The sequence below is a fragment of the Acartia tonsa genome, chromosome 2 (assembly GCF_053477335.1).
Source record: "Acartia tonsa isolate MP-2025a chromosome 2, ASM5347733v1, whole genome shotgun sequence".
In the NCBI taxonomy this organism is placed as follows: domain Eukaryota; kingdom Metazoa; phylum Arthropoda; class Copepoda; order Calanoida; family Acartiidae; genus Acartia; species Acartia tonsa.
Genome location: NC_137261.1, coordinates 6276455 through 6297695, shown reverse-complemented (window position 1 = coordinate 6297695; position 21241 = coordinate 6276455). Strand labels below are relative to the sequence as shown.

The 21241-nt window shown below is 31.7% G+C and overlaps 1 protein-coding gene across 1 annotated transcript in view; it reads right to left on the bottom strand.

The window, feature by feature from the left end:
- LOC145335154 (uncharacterized) overlaps window positions 1-21241 on the bottom strand; it is a 97192-nt gene that overhangs the window by 58324 nt on the left and 17627 nt on the right. The window contains exons 6-10 of the mRNA XM_080180889.1: window positions 8331-8463; window positions 6954-7002; window positions 5343-5420; window positions 4369-4460; window positions 1823-1898 (exon numbers count right to left, since the gene is read on the bottom strand). Of these exons, the coding sequence (XP_080037015.1) occupies window positions 1823-1898; window positions 4369-4460; window positions 5343-5420; window positions 6954-7002; window positions 8331-8463 (428 nt within the window). The remainder of the gene's footprint in view (window positions 1-1822; window positions 1899-4368; window positions 4461-5342; window positions 5421-6953; window positions 7003-8330; window positions 8464-21241) is intronic.

Here is a 21241-nt window from a genome sequence, read left to right as displayed (position 1 = left end):
CAAAAAAGTTGTAGGCATCTTAAAATTTAAATTTTAATGCACAAATAAAAATGTTTATGCTTACATTTTAGGGAGTTGAAAAGCTTTTAAACTTTTCCAGCCTTCATATTAGAAATCTCAATAATAAATTTTACTAGCCAGAAACAAAATTACAAGCTTATTTTGGACACAAAGTTTGAATGCCAGTAACAGATTACATTTTTACAATAAAAACACCCATTTTCAAGTAAGATGTAATTAGTGAGTAGCTACACCCTTAAAACTAATTTAGAAAACTGTAAACATATATTTATGGTGCTTACTTTGTCTTCTAGAATGCCATATAAAATATTATAGAAGCAATTTAGGGAGTGTCTTCAACTCCGCATACTATCGAAGTTTTATAGCGAAATGCACAATGCTGTCTATCTCTGTGTGTGTAGCCAAGAATCTCGATAACCACCGAACCGATATGGTACTTTTTAGTGTAGCTTACGAAAGGTCCAGGGAAGGTTTGCAACTATTTGTGAAGATCGTAATTCCAATCCAACAAAAAGTTTTCTTTCTAAAACTAAAATTAAAATGCGTTTGTTAAAAATGGGACTGATTAATAATGAGATTATAGTAAAGGGGAAGGACCAGTATATACTGCATAGTAATAATATCAGGGATCTGCAACCGCACATCCGGCGCTTAAAAGCTTCAGAGAAGTCAACCTTTTAACGTTTTAAAAATCAGTTGGAAGTATAAACCTGACCCAAATATGACAATCCGTTTTTAAAAAATTGCAAAGCATCAAAACGGGGTTAAATTTGAGACTTACTCGCGGCTGATGTGCAGTTGCCGAGCCCTGAATAATATACAGTTTTTATGAATATAAAAAAATTCTAAATTTGGTGGAAGTAATGGCATACCGTAATTTAGAGGGTTCCTTAAACTCGTAAAGACAAGCAGATACAAGATTAAGCATATTAACATGGCAATAAAATGGAGAATAGTTATTTCTCGTATCGTATTATAAACGGCTTTCCGCGGATATAGAATGTACAATTATAAGATTAAAACTAGTTTTTTTAGCCCCGTGGTGCCGAAGGCACCGGCTAAAAAAACTGGTTTTAATCTTATAATTGTCTATTTCTATATTCGAAGAAAACTGGATATAATACGATGCTAGAAATAGTTTTTTCGTATGGATGAGAACCGGTTCCTATCCACCGGATTCGAATGAATACGAGAAAATTTGTATTCGAGACATAAGACAACTTTTACTTAGAAGCAAATCATCTCACTAAGATTTGTTTCCGTTAGTCTGTCTGTTGACAACTTGTCTTACTACTCTTTTTAAAGCTTCACAAAAAAGCATAGGATAATGCATACATCAGAAAATCTTTTTTTGGGAGCTAACTTGTGAATTTTGCACATTCCTGAAATGTGCAATGTGCATATACATATTCTAGTTTTAATAAACTTAAAGTTTGTTATATACATTTATAATGTAAATAAAAAGGAAATAAAATTATATATAAAAATTTGGAGGAAAGTTTAGCTTTAAATTTGCTAATAAAATAAAATTAAAACACATAAAAACATTATTAAGATATCATAAAATTTGATTACAGAGCCTTAGTAGACCTGAATGTATGAGAGTTTAATACTACAAAACGTACAAATAATCACGAAAAATAGGGTCCTTAAATAAAATATTTGCCTTAATAGATATTTATTATAGAAAGCTTTGAAAATTGACTGTAATGATATACATGATTTTTTATATGGCAGAGAACCGGTTATAGTCCAGCGAAAATTAATCGGTTTCAAAGCGATACTGAAAATAAAACTATACCTTATCTTGAATTTCTTTTCTTCTAACCTCTCGTTGTCTACGGGATATATCCATATCCAAACCTGCATTGCCAATCCTTAAAAAAAAAACATTTGTTCTATTAAAAACTTTAGTAAAAATTAAGTCGTTCAAGCCCAACAAAGAAAAGATTTATATCTAAATATTTATTTAATCTTAAATTTTTTGACGAAAGAAGTATTTTTAAAAAGTGGCTGACAGCGGTTGCCATCTGTTGAATAATTCTGCTGCGGCTAAAGGTTGTTTAAAATAGTAACTCGACTTCGGAATACTTCTGAACTGGCTGCAAAAATGATTATGAAAATTTAACAAATTAATAGTTTTCCTAAGATGCGCACCCTCCTTTACTACGCATCTCAAGTAGATTTATTTCTTTGCGAAATTCAATTTAAAATTGAGTTGATTCAAATATAGATATATATATGTAGCTCCACAGTTCCTTGGAGGTGTAGTTGGGAATTCAAAGTTGACCTAATCAGAATATAGAATAAAGGTAGCTTCACAGTTCCTTGGAGGTGTATTTAGAAATTCAAAGTTGACCTAATCAGAATATAGAATAAAGGTAGCATCACAGTTCCTTGGAGGTGTATTTAGGAATTTATAGAAATAAAGGTAGCATCAAAGTTACATGGAGGTGTATTTTGGAATTTAAAGTTGAGCTAATTAAAATATAGAAATAAATGTAGGTCCACTGTTCCTTGGAGTTTTTTTTTGAATTTAAAGTTGAGCAAATTAAAACATAGAAACAAAGGTAGTATCACAGTTTCTTGAAGGTGTATCTAGGAATTTAAAGTTGATCTATTAAAACATAGAAATAAAGGTAGTATCACAGTTCCTTGGAAGTGTTATTGCCTCATGTTAGTATAACCTTTAATACAGTTGAAACTACTCCAAGCCAACTGTGGTATATAATGTACTGAATGAATATAGATTAGTTCTCTCTTCTTCCTTCTGTGCATACATACATGTACATACATAAATCTCATACATTGCAAATTTTATAAATTATATAGAATTTATTATTTCAATTTTATATCAAATATAAATATATTATATATGTAGATAACCACCCGGAACTTAGAGATATTTGGAAATCTAATTTATGTGTATATCTTAAATATGTGAAAATTTCATAACTTTCTTTTTCTTCCTTATCTTAGTAAGTTTTATGGTAAAGAACTTTATAATTATGACATTAAATAAACAAGGATGACAACATCCATAAAAGCGAAGCAATGAAACGATTGGACAAACAGACATTGACACTTGTATAGTGTCTGAATAATCAGAATATAAAAGTATAAGAGTCGAAGCAAAATTGTAAGTAAATTTGTTGAAAACCTGCTTGATACAGGATAATGTTTATGGACACACTTAAATTTTTAGGACTTGATTATAGAGTTGCTTCGCTTAAATATTGTTCTTTGTTGTCCAAGGAATCAATATACCAAAAATCAGATAAAACGGATAATTAGATCACATAAAAATTTGTTTTTAAAAAAGTAGAAAAATCAACATGTTTAAAATGGACGTACGGACACTCTGGTAATGATTATAGAGTTGCTACGCTTTCTAAATCGTACCTAACTACTACAGGAATCACCATGCAAAGTTTGAAATCGATAGGACAATTCTAACATGCCTTAATTAACGAATAAGCTTCGCTTTTAAAAAGACATCTGTGGAAAAAATGCCATATTGATAGAGACGCATCCGTTCGTCGGCCGGGACATGATGAGTTGGAATCTCGAATCAACTCTGCATTAAAATTAAGACGTTAAAAATGGTTCCTGCTCCTGCTTTGTCAGATGAGCGAAATTAATAGACAGTGTAGGTAGAATGCCTAATTAATCTTCTACTCAACTCCCTCCATTGTTTAGATATATATGGAAAACAATAATAAATCTAAAATTGACCCATTTCTTTTTAAAACAACAATTGGTAATTTTTCCTTCCCAATACATTGATTACATTAAAGCTAAAAGAAACAAACTTCAATGTACTATTTTCATTATGAGAAGCATTAATAGTCTATTTTTAAAACTAAATAAATGATATATCATAAATGTCTGGTAGCTTGAGAGTAAAACATGTTATATGTTTGAAATATGCGACAGCTGGAGAAAAATTAGTGAAATATGATCATCAAATATGACAACACAACATTTATCTCTCTCTGGTTTTATATTTTCTTTTTTCTTATCATAAAATTAGCTTTCTTTATTCCTCATTTTTAAAGATATTTTGTTTTATTTTTGTTCTTATTGTTTTAATCTTGATATGGAATATACTAGAAGACTGAAGTATAAGTCGTAAAGTATTTTAGGGGCGATTTCTCTTTGGCGAGTGGTGGTACCCTCCCCAAAAATAGTTATAAACCTCACTAGGACCTATAAAAAGCTACCCTGTAAAGGAGAACCATGTCGTTTCAGCGGTCAGACAGACAAAGAGACAGACAAACATCATGTTACTTTATTATAAAGATTTCAGCTATCATGGCAGGTGTCCCAAAAATAATTATAAGTTACCTAGGTTGCGATTTTGTTGTAGGAGATAGCGGTGATTCAACAACTAATCTTGTCTTTCCTTTAGAATCAAGCAAAGATTGTCGTGAACCAACCTACAAGAAAAATAATCATTAATTATTTTTTTCTTGTTGTATATGCTTAAATTAAATAAATTTAGTAAAAGAGGCAAACAGGTAAACACGAATTTGCATTGTCATTTAACTGAAATTATTTAACCTTGAGAAATCTAATCTAAATGAAACTAAAAATAACATTTAATCAACCATACGATAAAAAAATAATACTTCTGATGACGTTGTTATTAATCCTGCGGAGAACTGCTTACCTGTGAGCCAAAACTATCACAGCTGAATGTGGTTTCTAAAGTTCTAGGAGAGTAGGAACTATAAGTATATAACCCTATTGAGAACTGCTAACCTGTGAGCCAAGACTATCACAGCTGAAGGCGGTGTCTAAAGTTCCAGGAGAGTAGGAACTATAGGTATATAACCCTGTTGAGAACTGCTTACCTGTGAGCCAAGAATTACAGTTGAAGGTGGTTTCTAAAGTTCCAGGAGAGTAAGAACTATAAGTATATAACCTTGTGGGGAACTCCTTACCTGTGAGCCAAGACTATCACAGCTGAAGGCGGTGTCTAAAGTTCCAGGAGAGTAGGAACTATAAGTATATAACCCTGCAGGGAACTCTTACCTGTGAGTCAAGACTATCACAGCTGAAGGCGGTGTCTAAAGTTCCAGGAGAGTAGGAACTATAAGTATATATTATAACCCTGCAAGGAACTCTTACCTGTGAGCCAAGACTATCACAGCTGAAGGCGGTGTCTAAAGTTCCAGGAGAGTAGGAACTATAAGTATATATTATAACCCTGCAAGGAACTCTTACCTGTGAGCCAAGACTATCACAGCTGAAGGCGGTGTCTAAAGTTCCAGGAGAGTAGGAACTATAAGTATATAACCCTGTTGAGAACTGCTTACCTGTGAGCCAAGACTATCACAGCTGAAGGCGGTGTCTAAAGTTCCAGGAGAGTAGGAACGAAGTTCTGTTGGGACTTCCTATAAATTCATAAATTTTTGTTAGTTTACCACAATTAAATAAAAAACCTAAATAAAACTAATTGGATACAATGTATATACTAAACAAAATAAATGAGACAGTTACTTGAATCCCAGAGTTGAGAGATTGTGAAATGCTGAGTGAGTTAGTAAAAAGAATAACTGTAGAGTTACAGTGCATCGGTAATTGCATTTTTTTTTGGAAAGCGTCACCCTGCTTACTTTATTTAGAAACTCAGACTTAACTATTCATGTAAAAATGTAAATTTATTGAGAAATCCATAAAAAGAAGAACAATACAAAAGGTCACTTATATATTTAGGATGTTCTCTAATTCAAGAAAATTATTATTTTACTTCTGATGATTCTCATCAAATTTAAAACACTTTTTTGTCGTCATTTAGCTAAGTTTCAATAGCCTATGTCGACAATTGGGTATTTAATAAAAGGTGACATCTTATTGACATGTTAATTCTCTGCTGATTGTACATAATATATAAGTGTGGGATTTTATGTCTGTTGCATAAGATTTCGATAACTAATGAACCGATTAGGTTCTCCATTTTAGTCAGGCTTCACATAGTTCCTGGGAGGGTTGCAAGTAGTTGGATGGTTTGAGGCTATTTTTCATCTCTTTATCTACCCCTACGAATACAAAGCCTCTATGTGCTACGGTTGCAGATGTAAGTAATTTAATATAGACTTAAATTTATAAAACAATTACTGATTGTTTGATAAAATATTATTTACTAGTGGCTACGCCCCTATCATCTAGGGGCTCTTTAAACACAGATGGGCTATAAAAATAGCTTTCCAATGCTTAAATCTAAATAAAGGCTAAAACCATTACATGACCTAAGTAAAGCCTACCTAAAATAGAGAACCCAATTTGTTCAGTACTTATTGAGATCTTTAGCTCCAGACAAAAAATCATACTACTTTATAGAAAAGAATATTCAGTTTATATGAACACCATACACATGACAAATGTGATTACAAATCAGTCAATAGTCGAACTTTCCTCTGGGAAAAGAATAGAAGAGTAATAATCAGAAATAGCGAAGCTTCTACAGATTAATTTTAGGATACTTTAACGTTGCTTGGAAAAATAAAAAAAAATGTGGTTTACTTTTATTTTTAATCGGAACCCGTTGGTTTCCCTAAAATTGCATCTGGAGCACAAATAAACTTTTTGAAGAAAAAACACGTAGATTTGAAGTTTATTTAGGTAATTTTAGGTAAGGTTAGAATGGCCCCGTAGGTATTGTCGATACTATTGGGATTATAACCCATAGTATAGGAGCCCCCCCCCCCTCCCAAAAAAAAAGAGTTGAAGGGGGGGAGGGGGGGGGGGTCTGAGGTCACGAAATAGGTTTTAGTGAAAGCACTTCTATCATGACCTCTGAGGAAGGGATAGGGTTCGTTTTGGATGTGGATGCGTATATCCTCTATTCCGTTGATTGGTCACATTTTCAACAGACGAATAAATATAAATTCTAGAGTAGACCTGCACACAAAGATAGAGCAACCTACCTTGGGGAAAAAGAATCTTTGATTGTCATTTCCGTTGTAAATCAACTTACTAGAAATATATAAAAAATATTATTATTGTTATTTTTAGAATAAAACAAGAACGGATACGTTTATCAATGCCGAAGCTTTAATGATAAATAAGGGATAATTTTAGTATAGAAATAAACAAAATCAATAACAAATAAAATACATTTATAGTAAAATATGTTTTCAAATTTCTAGTTTTTCACTCTACTGTTATATGTTGTGAACTATCTACTACGCTCCTAGATGCCTCTAGGGGCAAAGGAGAAAAGTGTGTAAGGGCGCATAAGTCGACCCTCCATTTTCAGTTTTATTTTTTAAAAGAAAAATTAATATTCTTTTCGGGGAGCAATTTCTCTTGGTATGTTGGATGTGCAACCTCCAAAAATAGTTATTCCCCTTTCCATGACCTATGAGAAGTTTTACTGCAAAGGAGAACCATATCAGTGCTAAGGTTAGAGTGATTTTTCGCCACACACACACACAAATATATCCTGTTACTTTTACATAATAGTTGTAATAGAACCTTTCATAACTAAACAGAACTGGAATTTAACACAATTATAAACGATTAAAATAAGATAAAACCTCTAAACATAAAAAATGACGTAAATACAGTCTTCTTAGTATCTTAAAAATTAGGTCTTTATCGATTTATAAATTAAATTTAAAACATGTTCTCATAGACATTTTCATAATTGTTTTTTCTTGAAAAATATTCAATTTTTATTGATTTTAGTAACAAAATACGTTTGATTCTTTAAAAGCGAAGCTTTTTTACATTACAACCGCTCTTCTGTCCGTCCGTAGCTTATTAAGCTTTTATATTCAATTTATGAATGTTAAAATTGTCCAGATTTTAAACTTGGTGTGCTGATTACCAGATATTCCGTATGAAAATATTTAACATGATTTTTAGCTTTTAAAAGATATTATATTCGATTTTTAGAGGATTGATTTGTTAATTTTTCGTTTGTCTTGACTGATTTGATAAGCTTCACTGTGATAGATATTTGAATTTTATTGAATTTGGATTGGTTGGATCAACCACTAATTTTAATCTACAGTTGGGGTATGTTTGTATATTATTATTCTGGATATACATCAATTTATTGGCAATTGTATTATACCTTTAGATCCCTACGTCGAGCCCCCTATAACAGAAACTTAATTCAAAACTTAATTCAAAACATATCATTCTGTCATGTCAATTGCGCTAAAATAATAAAAAGGGTAGAGGAAATGCCTTTACCTAAAAACAGTCGCATTTTTTCCCATAAACAGTATTAACTGCTAAGCAACAATCGTTCATAAAAGTTTGATTTTCACACATATATTTTTTTAAAAGTATACCTGGATGATGGAGCAGTAGAGCAGCCTGATCCTGGTAGGGCACTAGACCTGGGACTGTCATACCAGCTACCTGGACCAGCTCCAGAGAAACCTGCAGGTCCTATACACCCGCTAGAACTTTCTATTCCTCCAACTGAAATATGAAAATGTTTCAACAATGAAGATATTTTGTTTTTTATTTAATCGAAGCATTGGAAAGTGTCATGTGTGACGTCATAAGAATACGTCTAAAAATGAGGGATGAGAGAGGAATTGGGAGGGAATCCCTTAAAAAAGAAATGGACAACATACGTATTTTTATTACGTCACACAGGACACCTTCCAGTGCTTCATTTAATCGTGAAATTATTTTTGGGATCTTTTCATTGAATCCTGACCCTTTGTTTTGATGGTAGATTCTTTTAGGTCGTTATTTCATGACCTTACCCCCCTAAATTAAACTACTATGACCGCCGGCTAAAAGGAAATTCACCATCAGTTAGTTGCTCATTGAACCATTAAAAAGTTTCCTTTCCAAAACATTTTTCTATGTATATTCACCAGTTTTACATTCATTTAAAATGGCCCGTTTCATGACAAATAATTTGAATAAAAATAAATAAACGAATAATTCTGATAAGGCTCCATGCAGTGTAAATAGCATTAAATAGTTACTTTCTAAAATTTAATGTGGAGGATAGGACAGCCGCGCTTGCAGATTTTTAAATGTCATTATATAAACATTGATTTTTAGCAAATATCCGAGTCTTTTGTTGCACATACAGTCTCCAAATATAGGACGGATTCGCTGCGGATTCTTGACTCATCTTTGAGTTAGTTAGACATTTAGCGGACGGATGCATCATGCACTTTCGGGTTTGGCTGCTGAATGTAGATAAGGCTGGCGACCCCCCAGTATTTACCCATGTCTTACACAGTGAAGATTAATGATAGGACTAAGAAAATCATTTATTGATTAGTCTCTCTAAGCAAACAGGGAAACAAAGATAGGTAATGAAATACATACAAATCTTTCACAAGCGAACAACGCTTCTAGAGGCACTTGATGTTGGAGAGGAAAGTTGACTTCTACCCCCCGATTTTTTATTAAAGTTTTAAAAGGAATAGATAAAACAAGGATGACAACATCCATAAAAGCGAAGCACAGAAACGGTAGGACAAACGAACATTAACTTTTGTTGAGTGTCAGAACTGAATATACAAAATATGAAAATATAAGGTTTGACAAAATTTTACGTAAATTTGTTGCAAAACTTCTTAAATACAGAATTCTGTTTAAGGACATACTGACATTTTTAATACTTGATTATAGAGATGCTTCACTCATATCATTGTACCTTATTGTAATAGGAATCAGTAATAAAAAAATCAGATCAATCGGATGATTTTATCACATAAAAAGTTGTTATTAAAAAAGTAAAAAAATCAACATGTTTAAAATGGACGTACGGACATTCTGGTAACGATTATAGAGTTGCTATGCTTTCTAAATCGTACCTAACTACTACAGGAATCACCATGCAAAGTTTGAAATCGATAGGACAATTCTAACATGCCTAAATTAATGCTTAAAAGCTAACTATCTCGGACGGACGGACGGACCGACCCTAATTATAGAAAAGCTTTGCTTTTAAAAAGTTTTTGGGGGTGGGGGGAATAACTTTTATCTATGGGCGTTTTCTCTTGGAAAGATGTCGATACCTTGATGACATATAAGAATCTACACTGTAAAGGAAAACCTTATCCATTCAGTGGTTTGCAAGATCCTTCGGCACACACACCTTCAGTACAGACACAGAACCTGTTACTTTTATATAAGGATATCGGAGTGCCATTTTTTGGAATTAAAAAGCCTAAAACCACCCCAGAACCTATGTAAAGCTTCCGTAAAATTGAGAATTGACATTACTTCTTTATATGATAGGATGATTTAAATTCCATTCAATCAATTCATTTGAAAACAATTCTAGGGAATTTTTTTGTTTAAAATTAACTGTTTGATAAAATTAAGTCTTAAGATATTATCAATGAAGCTTTTTTATATATTCCTATATATATGTATATATTCTTATGTGGGGGTAAGTCGAACCTTCACTTTCAATTTAAGTTATAATAAAAATTTTTTTTTTTTTTTTCGGGGGGGGAGGTGATTTTTTATTCCAGTAAAGGGTACTATCACAAAAAAAACTTTCTTAAGAATAATATCAGTTAAGCAATTTTTGAGATTTGAAGCTACAGACAGACACACATCCTTTTACTTTAAAAAAGGATTATGTAATCTAAATTTTGTATAGAAACGATGCATTACTGTTACATTCAAGCACTTAAACGTCACCTTGTCCATTATTTCATTTAATATTTCTAAACTGTTGTTGTATTTTAGTACTTTAAATTCAACATCTTATTTTCTTTATATTTTCATCTTGTGAAATTCAATATTCTTACATAAAAATTTACACAGAGAAGAAGAAGTTTTAGAATTAGAACTGATATTATTTTTCAATGCATGATTTTTTTTAAAGTAAAAAAAAAGGTTTTGTGAAAACAGATTACTGTCCTTTCGTGTACAGACATTCAAACTAACAATTTTCTTTCAAGTTAGACAAGTAGCCAAACAAACAGGTTTTTATAAGAAATAAATACCTAGAAGAAAATCTTGTAATAATTTGTCTATGCTTGTACATAATATATAAATTTATGAAATGTAGAGGAATTTATATTCTACCTACTCTACCACAGTTTTTAGGAGGGAAGCTCCTCTACAAAACTCTAGTATTTTTCCGTTAAAAAGAGTGTTAAAAAGAACAGTATCTTGCTTGAAAATAACTACATATACTCCATATTCATGAATTTAAAAACAAGGATGACAACATCTATAAAAGCGAAGCCCTGAAACGGTAGGACAAACGGACATTAACACTTATTTAGTGTCACAACTGAATTATCAGAAAATAAATGTATAAGAGTCGAAGCAAAATTGTTAGTAAATTTGTTGTAAAACTGCTTGATACAGGATAATGTTTATAAACATATTTACATTTTTAGGACTTGATTATAGAGTTGCTTCGCTTATAGCCTTATACTTTGTTGTCCTAGGAATCAACATACCAAAAATCAGATCAATCGGAGAATTAGATCACATAAAAATTTGTTGTTAAAAAAGTAGAAAAATCAACATGTTTAAAATGGACGTACGGACATTCTTGTAATGATTATAGAGTTGCTACGCTTTCTAAATTGTACCTAATTACTAGAGGAATCACCATGCAAAGTTTGAAATTGATATGACAGTTCTATCATGCCTAAATTAACTAAAAAAGCTATCCCTCTCTGACGGACGTACGGACCGACCCTAATTATAGAAAAGCTTTGCTTTTAAAAATATGATATTCATTTATTATTGTTTTCTTTGGCTGTGAATTCTACTCTCAAAAAATTTAAAAATCACCCATATCAAAAAATCATGTATAGCATCGTAGTCAGACACGAATTTTCAAACAAAGTCATGAAATTGATACTAGTTTTATTTGCCCGGGCCTTCAGCTCCTCGGAGCTAATAAAACTGATTTTATTCTTATCATTTCTCATTTCAATATCTGCAGAAATCTGTCTAGGATACGATTTTTTAAGGTGATATTTACCTTGTTCTAACCTTTTCGGATCATTTTTGTAATTGATTCACATTCAATGTAAAAAAATTTCTGATATTGTTACGCTTCTTATGAATTAAATAGTTCCAGTTGTCAGTATCATGTAACATGGACAATAAACATACCTCCAAAATTTATATTTTAAATTGAAAATTGTCTAGTGCTAAATTTTAAACTTAAACATATATACAACTAATACAGTCTAGCTACAGAGCTCGATCTTTAAATCGTTTATAGGTGATTTAAACCGGGGCGATTCATTTGGCGCACCATCAAATTATTAATATCAATCTTTAAATCGAATTTGCATGGGCGATTTGAATCGGGCAGTGGCGCGGGCAGTGGCGCGGGCCCGGCGCGGCAACGCCACTCACCGAGTGGTATTGCCGGTTTAAATCGGGGTGATTTATTTAATAAATAAATATTTTTTTTTAATTACTTTAATATTTTATTGCAAAACTATTGTGAAAACATTTTTATAGTTATTTTTAAAATAAATTATATATTAATGTTTTATATAAAATACCATGCTGACACAGAATTTTACATAAAATGCCTTACTGACACGGCTTATGTAATAAAGTTGTACTGGCGCGGATCGATATTTTATTGAGTGTCGCAAGCGATTTAACAACACCGCGCCGAAAATCTTTTAAATATCAATGTTTTATAGGCGCGCTGTGGCTAACCACCAGCGCACCTACAAATCACCTCTGAATCGCCCCGATTCAGCGCACTATAAAAACGATTTAAAGATCCAGCTCAGGTAAAATATTTTTATATTTAAACTTTAATAGCGAAATAAATCCATAGTAAGTCGTTGGTGTCTGTAGGTTTTTTATGCTGTTTAGAAATAGTTTTTAAAAGCGAAGCTTTTCTATAATTAGGGTCGGTCCGTCCGTACGACCGTCCGAGATAGATAGCTTTTATTTGTTAATTTAGGCATGTTAGAATTGTCCTATCGATTTCAAACTAAATGCATGATGATTCCTCTAGTAGTTAGGTACGATTTAGAAAGCGTAGCAACTCTATCATCATTACCAGAATGTCCGATTGATCTGATTTTTGGTATAGTGATTACTGGAACAACAAAGTAAAATATTATGAGCGAAGCAAATCTATAATCAAGTCCTAAAAATGTAAGTATGTCCATAAACATTATCTTATATCAAGCAGTTTTTCAACAAATTTACTGACAATTTTGCTTCGACTCCTATACATTTATATTCTGATTATTCAGTTCTGACACTATGTCCGTTTGTCCTACAGTTTCAGTGCTTCGCTTTTATGGAAGTCGTCATCCTTGTTTAAAGATAGATTGACAGGAAAAGAATTGTAATCTTTAATACTAAAAATAAATTTTCCATCAAAGATAAATTGTTATTTATCGTTTCATATTATAGACAGCTTTCTTGGGATATTTAATATTCATGTCTCGAATATAATGCCATACATGATTTTACCTGGTCGGACACGCCCTAGTTACATAGTAGCTGTGGTTCAAGAAATAATCTTTATACATGTAAAAGAAATCTGCAGTAAAACAGATTTGTTTTAATTTACATGCTAATGTCCATTGTACAAGCAGAATTCTTATTAAACACGTTATATAATTATTACATTTGTACGAAATGTGTTGTATGAATATTCAGGTGTCAGAAGCTGCAGGCGTAATTAATCGATAAAATATTAAAAATAAGCTGTAGCCGCAAATAGTATTTAATGTATTAGAAAAACTCAACCGTAGTGATTTTTTTTCATCTTCATATTTAATTTTCTAAATTTATGTTCAACTTTAGCCATGCTTATAGCTGCCAGGCGTCAGCTGGGGCTTCTTCCTGCTAATTTGCAAAACGCAAGTGCTAGTCATTCGCCAAATATGCAACTCAGCCGCTCTACAATTGGAGAGCTCTCTAAAAAGAAGCAAATATTTATAAATATCTCACGTTTTTTATATAAACATTTGGTAAATAAAACTTTTGCAAAAAAACTCATTTCAAACATAGGTAAAAACGCAAAAACTGCACTTACTTTATTTTATTTTATAACTGTACAAAAAATAGGCCCACGAAGTATGTATTTAATTATTTCAGACAAAATTAAATGTATTATTGTTCTGTAATAAGGCAAAAGTTAGGAAACGTACCATAAAGTTTTGCGCAATTCATTCACGTTGCATTTTTGATATTTTTGCTTATTAAAGGTCCAATAAGACACAATGTTACAAGGGTAGATCAAAATGAAAGTACATATATACATTTGTAAACGTTTGTTTCTTCTACTAGCCGCTGCGTTCCTAGCATTTAGACATAAAAGGGCTAGAAAAAATAGCCTAAACCATACAAAATGAAAATAGCCTAAAAGGCTAAAACCTATGTGAAGCTTACTTTAGTAGTTATTGAGATCTTAAGCTACAGACAAAGGGACTTACTACTATATATAATACTAGCGGCTACGCCCCTAGAGGCCTCTAGTGGCACTTTAAATGTCTATGGGCTCTATATTCGAAGGGATAAAGAAGGTCAGAAAAATAGCTTAAAACCATACCAAGACTTATTTATAAAAATAAAATAGCCTAAAACCATTTCATGGCATATACGAAGCTTCCCTCTAAAGGAGAACCATATCAGTTCAGTGGTTAGCGAGATCTTTAACTACAAACAACAAAGCTTAGTACTATATTATTGGAAGGATAGGAAATCATTCTTTGCTAAAGAAAATTAAGTCTATATGTTCTTAGAATAAAGAAACATTCTTCACTTTTTCTTCTAAATTCCAAATTCACGTTTAAAAGGCTTTGAAATATTAAAATTAACCTTAATGTAAATAACGTACATACTGACGAACAGACTTAATTTTAGAAGAGGTCAGCTTTTGTATATTACCCGTATGATATTTAACAGCTTTGTCGCTCCTTTGTCGTCCCAGTAAAAAGTTTAGGTGAACAAGATTCGAAGACATTTTAAACAAGACATCTTTAACGAGTAATCAACAATTAATCATCAAGAATTGATAGAAAAAAAAAACAATCCAATATCTGCTTCAATAGACACTAGCGGCTGCAACCCAAGAATCTAGGGGCTCTGTATTCGAAGGTTAGAAAGGGTATAGAATTAACCTAAACCCAACCAATTATTTAATTATGAAATAAATTAGCATTAAATCCTTCCTGGGACCTATGTGAAGCTTCCATTAACTTTAAAATTCAATCGTTTCATTAACGGAAATCTTAAGGTACATATTATAAAAAGTTCTTTTTAGGTCTGAATTTTTAGGACTACTAAACCGATTGAGTTCTTCAATTTAGGGGAGCTTCACATATGTCACAGAGTGGTTTTAGGCTACTTTATTTTATTTTCATTTTTAGGCTATTTTTAAATCTTCAAATACAGAAGCCCTAGATGCAACCATTAGAAATAGTATGTAATAGCAAAAATATAACCATCAACCTGTAATAAATCTTTAAATACAGAAGCCTTAGATGCTACGGACGCAACCATTAGAAATAGTATGTAATAGCAAAAATATAACCATCAACCTGTAATAAATCTTTAAATACAGAAGCCCTAGATGCTACGGACGCAACCATTAGAAATAGTATGTAATAGCAAAAATATAACCATCAACCTGTAATAAATCTTTAAATACAGAAGCCTTAGATGCTACGGACGCAACCATTAGAAAAAGTATGTAATAGCAAAAATATAACTATCAACCTGTAATATTTATTATGAAATCTCACTTTCTGTTGAGTAAAATTGTCGTAGTTTTTGTCGTAAATGGACGTACGACTATTTTAAGTACAATTTATATTTTTACACATAATGTATAATTATGGATTAGCTTAACTTAAAAAATATTGATAAATTTTGACTGGATATTTTACATGACTACACAAATAAATACATAAAATTATAAAAAAAGATAAATTATATTGGAGGCTATAAAAAAGATAACATGATATAGAAATATTTTTCTTTTATATATATAAATAGATAATACTTTTAGATTTAACAATTACAATTCTATATCATTGTTTTTTGTTATAAGGTTTTAAGCGAAAATGTATACAATTAACCAAAATTTTGACAAAGGAATATATCAGACTTTAAAACCACCTATAAACTAATTAGTATTCATATTGAACCCCACCCCATAGTTAAACTCCCCCCCCCCCTTAGTACAAGAAAAAATACTTTACTGATTTACTGTTTTTTAGGCCTCTATTTAAAAAATATACGTTTTTAGGGTCTGATGTTTATTCAACAATTTAATTGAATTAAATCAAGCAGGGCTTCTTAATTATTGTGATTATTTTTTAAGAAAAATTACAGAAATGTAGAGGTTTAATAAACATAGCTGCAGGTAAAAAACTCTAACAAGCCATGTGTGATTAATATAGCTGAAAACATAACCCTATCCATTTCAATGTTGGCGTACTCTATATAAGCCTTGCCCTAGCTCTATAGCTCAGAGGGTCTTGAAATAAAATTATTTGTTTGTTTTTCCTGTCTACGGAAAGCTGTCAAAATCAAAACTCTTTGCGTCATCTTGCAGTTCGGAGTTGGAAACTAATCTCTTCTTTTTAAAAAAAAATGTTCAATGTTTTTTTCTCTTTAATTTACAAATATTGAATAATATATTAAATTGAATAAATTCAAACACTATGATTTCATCCCCACTCCCTTCCTCCTATAAAAAAAAACAAACTTGAGACAGACAGCTTTTTTGGATTTTGAAATATCCATTTTAGGTTATTAACATTGGGCCTAATTTATTAAAAGTTAATGATTTATCTACCATTTCTTTAAGATTTAAGGTGAATAACCTATAAATCTAAGGTATAAATTCTACATCCTCACTGTCTTAAATCCTTTATAAAACAAGTCCTTTTCTTAGTATATGTACATACAGGCAGCCCAATTTCATGGATTTTTCTTTTTTTATTGCAAACTCTTTATTTTAAGAAAGATTTCTAAGAAGGGTGGTCTACAACTTAGAAAAGCTTTGTATTTTTATTTGGGTGTGTAGCAATAACCTGTAAAGAAAAAAGAGTTGTTGCGGAATGCAGGTGAATTTCTTAATCACACTGGAAAATTTAGTTTTTATTCTTCCCCCTCCTCCTCCTTTTTCTCATCTTTAGAAGTGCCTTTATGTGTTCATTTCAAAACAGGCAAAAAAAAAATAAAAATAATATTTATATATTTTGTAAATATTCGTGAATAAGTCTTAATATTCAAGTATCGAGGATGGATATAGAATACGTAGATATATTAAATACAGGGAAAAATTTGTAGTCAATTTATATTGCTAATATAGAACCCAAAAGGAGGGTAGAAGATTGGGTACAGAGAATGGATGAGAGGAGGGGGGGGGGGGGTTAGTTATTTTAGCCAGCTGTAAATATCACTCTATTAGAGTACAAGAAAATATGGTGTAACATCCAAGTAATAATTTATCAATTGTATTGAGTATTCACCTTGCAAATTTATATTCATAATCTATAATACAAAGTAGAATGATGTCTGTCCGTCCGTCCGTCCGTCTGTCCCTTAAGATCTCGGTAACCACTGAACCAATAGGATTGTACTCTTCAGGGTATATACCTATTGGTCCTGTTGGTGGTTTTAGGCTATTTTCTTGGGGGGTGGAACCGCTATTATTCAATAAAAAGTATTTTTTAGCAAGGCTACTTTATTATTAGAAAAAAATTAATAATTAATATTGTACAACTTTCCTTAACTAAATTTTGTCAAATAAAAAAAAACGGGTATAGTCCTTTCCACGACATCCCTCCATAAGGAGCGATTCTTCGTATTTTTCACAGTAGCTTTTCTCCTATTTCTAGCCCCTGCGGGGGCTCTAACCCTGCGGGGCCAATTACCTAACCCTGTGGGGCAATCACCTAACACAATATAACCTAACCTAACCTAAAATAACCTATAAAAAGCCATTTTAAAAATACGAAGAATCGCTCCTTATGGAGGGATGTCGTGGAAAGGACTATACCCAAAAAAACAATTACATAAATGTATCATCATAATTTCATTCATGACTTCAACAAGGTATTAAAACAATATTTAATATTGTTCATCTTAATATACTTGTTTTTGACGCTACTTATGAACATAAATGTTCTTGTTATCTTCTTTATTCTGATAAGCTTGGGCTGAAGTGTTTGGAACAAGAGTTATATTGTACTACATACAGTATATAATAATGAAGAGAAATTGATAAGTTCAAGATATCATTAAAATCGGTTTACTAATTAGAGCGGCCTTATTCTAGTGGCTTCTTAATATAAGCGTCGGATTAGCTGTTACCAAGATCTTAAGCTTCTGACAGATAGGCGGACAGACAAACATCAACCTACTTTGTTTTTATAAATAATACAAAACTTATTCTATTAAACCTTAAAAACGAATAAAATATGTAAAATGAAATAAAAGAATATAATTTATATATATGTATACTGAAGTAAAATATCTAATTTGATGTAATAAAGGATCTGTGGCCTAATACCAAAGAAAACACAAGTAATCCCCTCACTGTCTCTCTCTCTCCATCACTCCACAAATTAATTTTATATCATTCAACAAAATTCATTTTATTTCAAGAAAATTTGCAATTTAATGTAAAAGGATTTTTTTGCACTATAAGATCTCTAAAATGTCTGGTTTTTAGGAAAGCTTTGCAAAGGAAGTGGGCAGGCTATTTTACGGGGGATCAAAGAAACATCAAACCCTTATAACGACTTTTTGTTGTCAAAAATGGAAATGAGTTTGATTTACTGGGAAGCTTTGCAGTAATCATTTATAAAAAAAATTAAATTTTATAAATTAAATGTTTTTTTTAAAGTATTTCATATCCAGCCTTAATATTATTATTAATTATAGTCAGTTTGACATTATCAAGGCGTTTAATAAACATTCAAGTGTATTTTAAACTTAATTGTTTACTTACATAGTCTAATTAATTGAACTGTAGTTTCATGAAAATAGAATTTGACAATTTTGACAATTTTGACAAATTCTGACAAATATAATAATCATACTATTCTATTACGAATTTAATAGGAAGTCTGTCTCTCTGTGTGTTTGCTGGACGGATATGGTTCTCCTTAACAGTAAGCTTTTCATCCACAAAATTCGTAAATTTTGTTTTAAGGTTAAGTCTCATTAAAAAAAAATATCCCCCCTTAATTTTTTTCTTTTTCTTCTTTAAAATAAAATGTAAAGTGTAGGGTCGGACCCCCTTTACCCCAAGCCTAGAGGGGCGTAACAGCTAGTTTACATATAAAAAATGAGGGATATTGCCCGATATTTTTATGAATGGGCGTGAAGGAAGGAGTTATAAATGGTGTCCACAACCCCCTCTCCTTCAGATTTGTTTTCATCCTCCTTATCTTTACTCCCCTCCCCCTCAAACTTAACTCCCATGGCAAAACTTTATGCACGCCACTGTTGTTTTTATGCATATCTAATTAATACCATTAATCCCCTAGTATAAAAATAATCCTACATTCATGTACTTAGTAAGATATAAAAAATGAATGATGGGCTCTCTGTGTGTTATGCCAGCTATAGGTATCATACTTATACAAAATTCAGTACAGACTCACAAAAATACAACAAAAAAACTTTTTGTAACATTTGTCCTTGTTTGCTTATAGGGGCCAGGGGACTAATTCAGTATTATGTATGGATAAATATGTCATATAATATCAGTCACCCCCCCCCACACACACACACACACACACAAAAGATATGCCCAAAAACATGCAAAATTATACACACTCTATTATATCATACTAAAATAACAGGATGTATTTATGCTTATTAATTGGCCTAAAAAATTGTTCCACAAGTTTTAAGATAAAATTAGCTTAATTCTATTTCCTAAAATTACGGTATCAAAATTGCTAAATAGTTTTTACTGATTTCATTACTACAAGCGGCTTTTTCCGAAGAGGCCTCTAGGGGCACTTGAGGTTTTTTTGAGGGGGGGGGGGTAGAAAACAAAACCTCCTCCTCCACCTTTTTAATTTTAGTTTTAATAAGAATAAGTAAAAATTCTAGGGGCGTTTCTATTGGAGGGGTGACTAAGGTAGAACCTATGAGAGGCTTTATTGAAAAGGAGAAGCATATCAGTTCAGACAAACAGACAGACGTACACACACACTCGAACATCTTATTACTTTTATAGCAGTTTCAACGCTTTCCAGATTTTACCTTATTATTAGAGTAATATTAATACAGCCTTAATTCGAATTAAACAAACCAATATTGTTACCATCATACCCCAAATGTAAGATAACTTCACTTTTTAATAATATATTATTATTCACGTATATATAAACTAGCGGCTTCGCCCCTAGCCTCTAGGGGCTTTGCCCCAAGAGGTATAATTACATCTTTTATTACCTGGAGATCCTCCACTCCACCACTATTTTTAATAATTTTTAAAAAATGGCGGGGCGATTTTTGTTTTTTTTGGGGGGGGGGTTGGGGGTGTCCCATCCACCAAGAAAATAGCATAAAACCACCATAGGACAAGTAGGTAATTCCCTGAAGAGTAGAATCCGATCGGTTCAGTAGTTACCGAGATCTTAAGAGACAGACGGACAGACATCATTCTACTTTGTATTATAGATATCATATAATATGTTATTACTACACTATTATGTTTCTACTGAAGATACTGAAAAATATAACTATATCAACGATGAACCCACTCTAAATGTAAAAAAGCCCTGCTTTTATATTATATTCACGTAAACATTTATTGATGTATAAAGGACACTATAATATGGATGTTCCTCTTCATACTGACAAACATAATCAGTCCTGAGGTCAGTTCTTAAAATATATAAACGGACCAAACTACAACTATAAACCAAAATCTACAAAGATTCTATTAAAAATCTGCAATAAAAGTAAACCTTACATTAATTACTCCTATAAAATTTTTGAACATTTTTTTTCAATTTAAGAAGAAATTTTACCAAAAATAATTTTGAGGTTCGGTTACCCATTCATTGATTTTTATTTTTAAGAACCCGACTCCGGAGTATTTACACTGGATCAACAATTGGTGTTTAGTTAGACAAATAAAACATTTTTATTATTCTATTAATCAGGACACTGCAGCCGTTTAATGCCGTCCGTATACAGCAGCCTATGGCCTAAAAGACCCTGGCTGGGAGTGAGGAGAAATTGTTAAATTGTGCTGTTCCCCAAAGTTTTATAAACACGTTTTCTT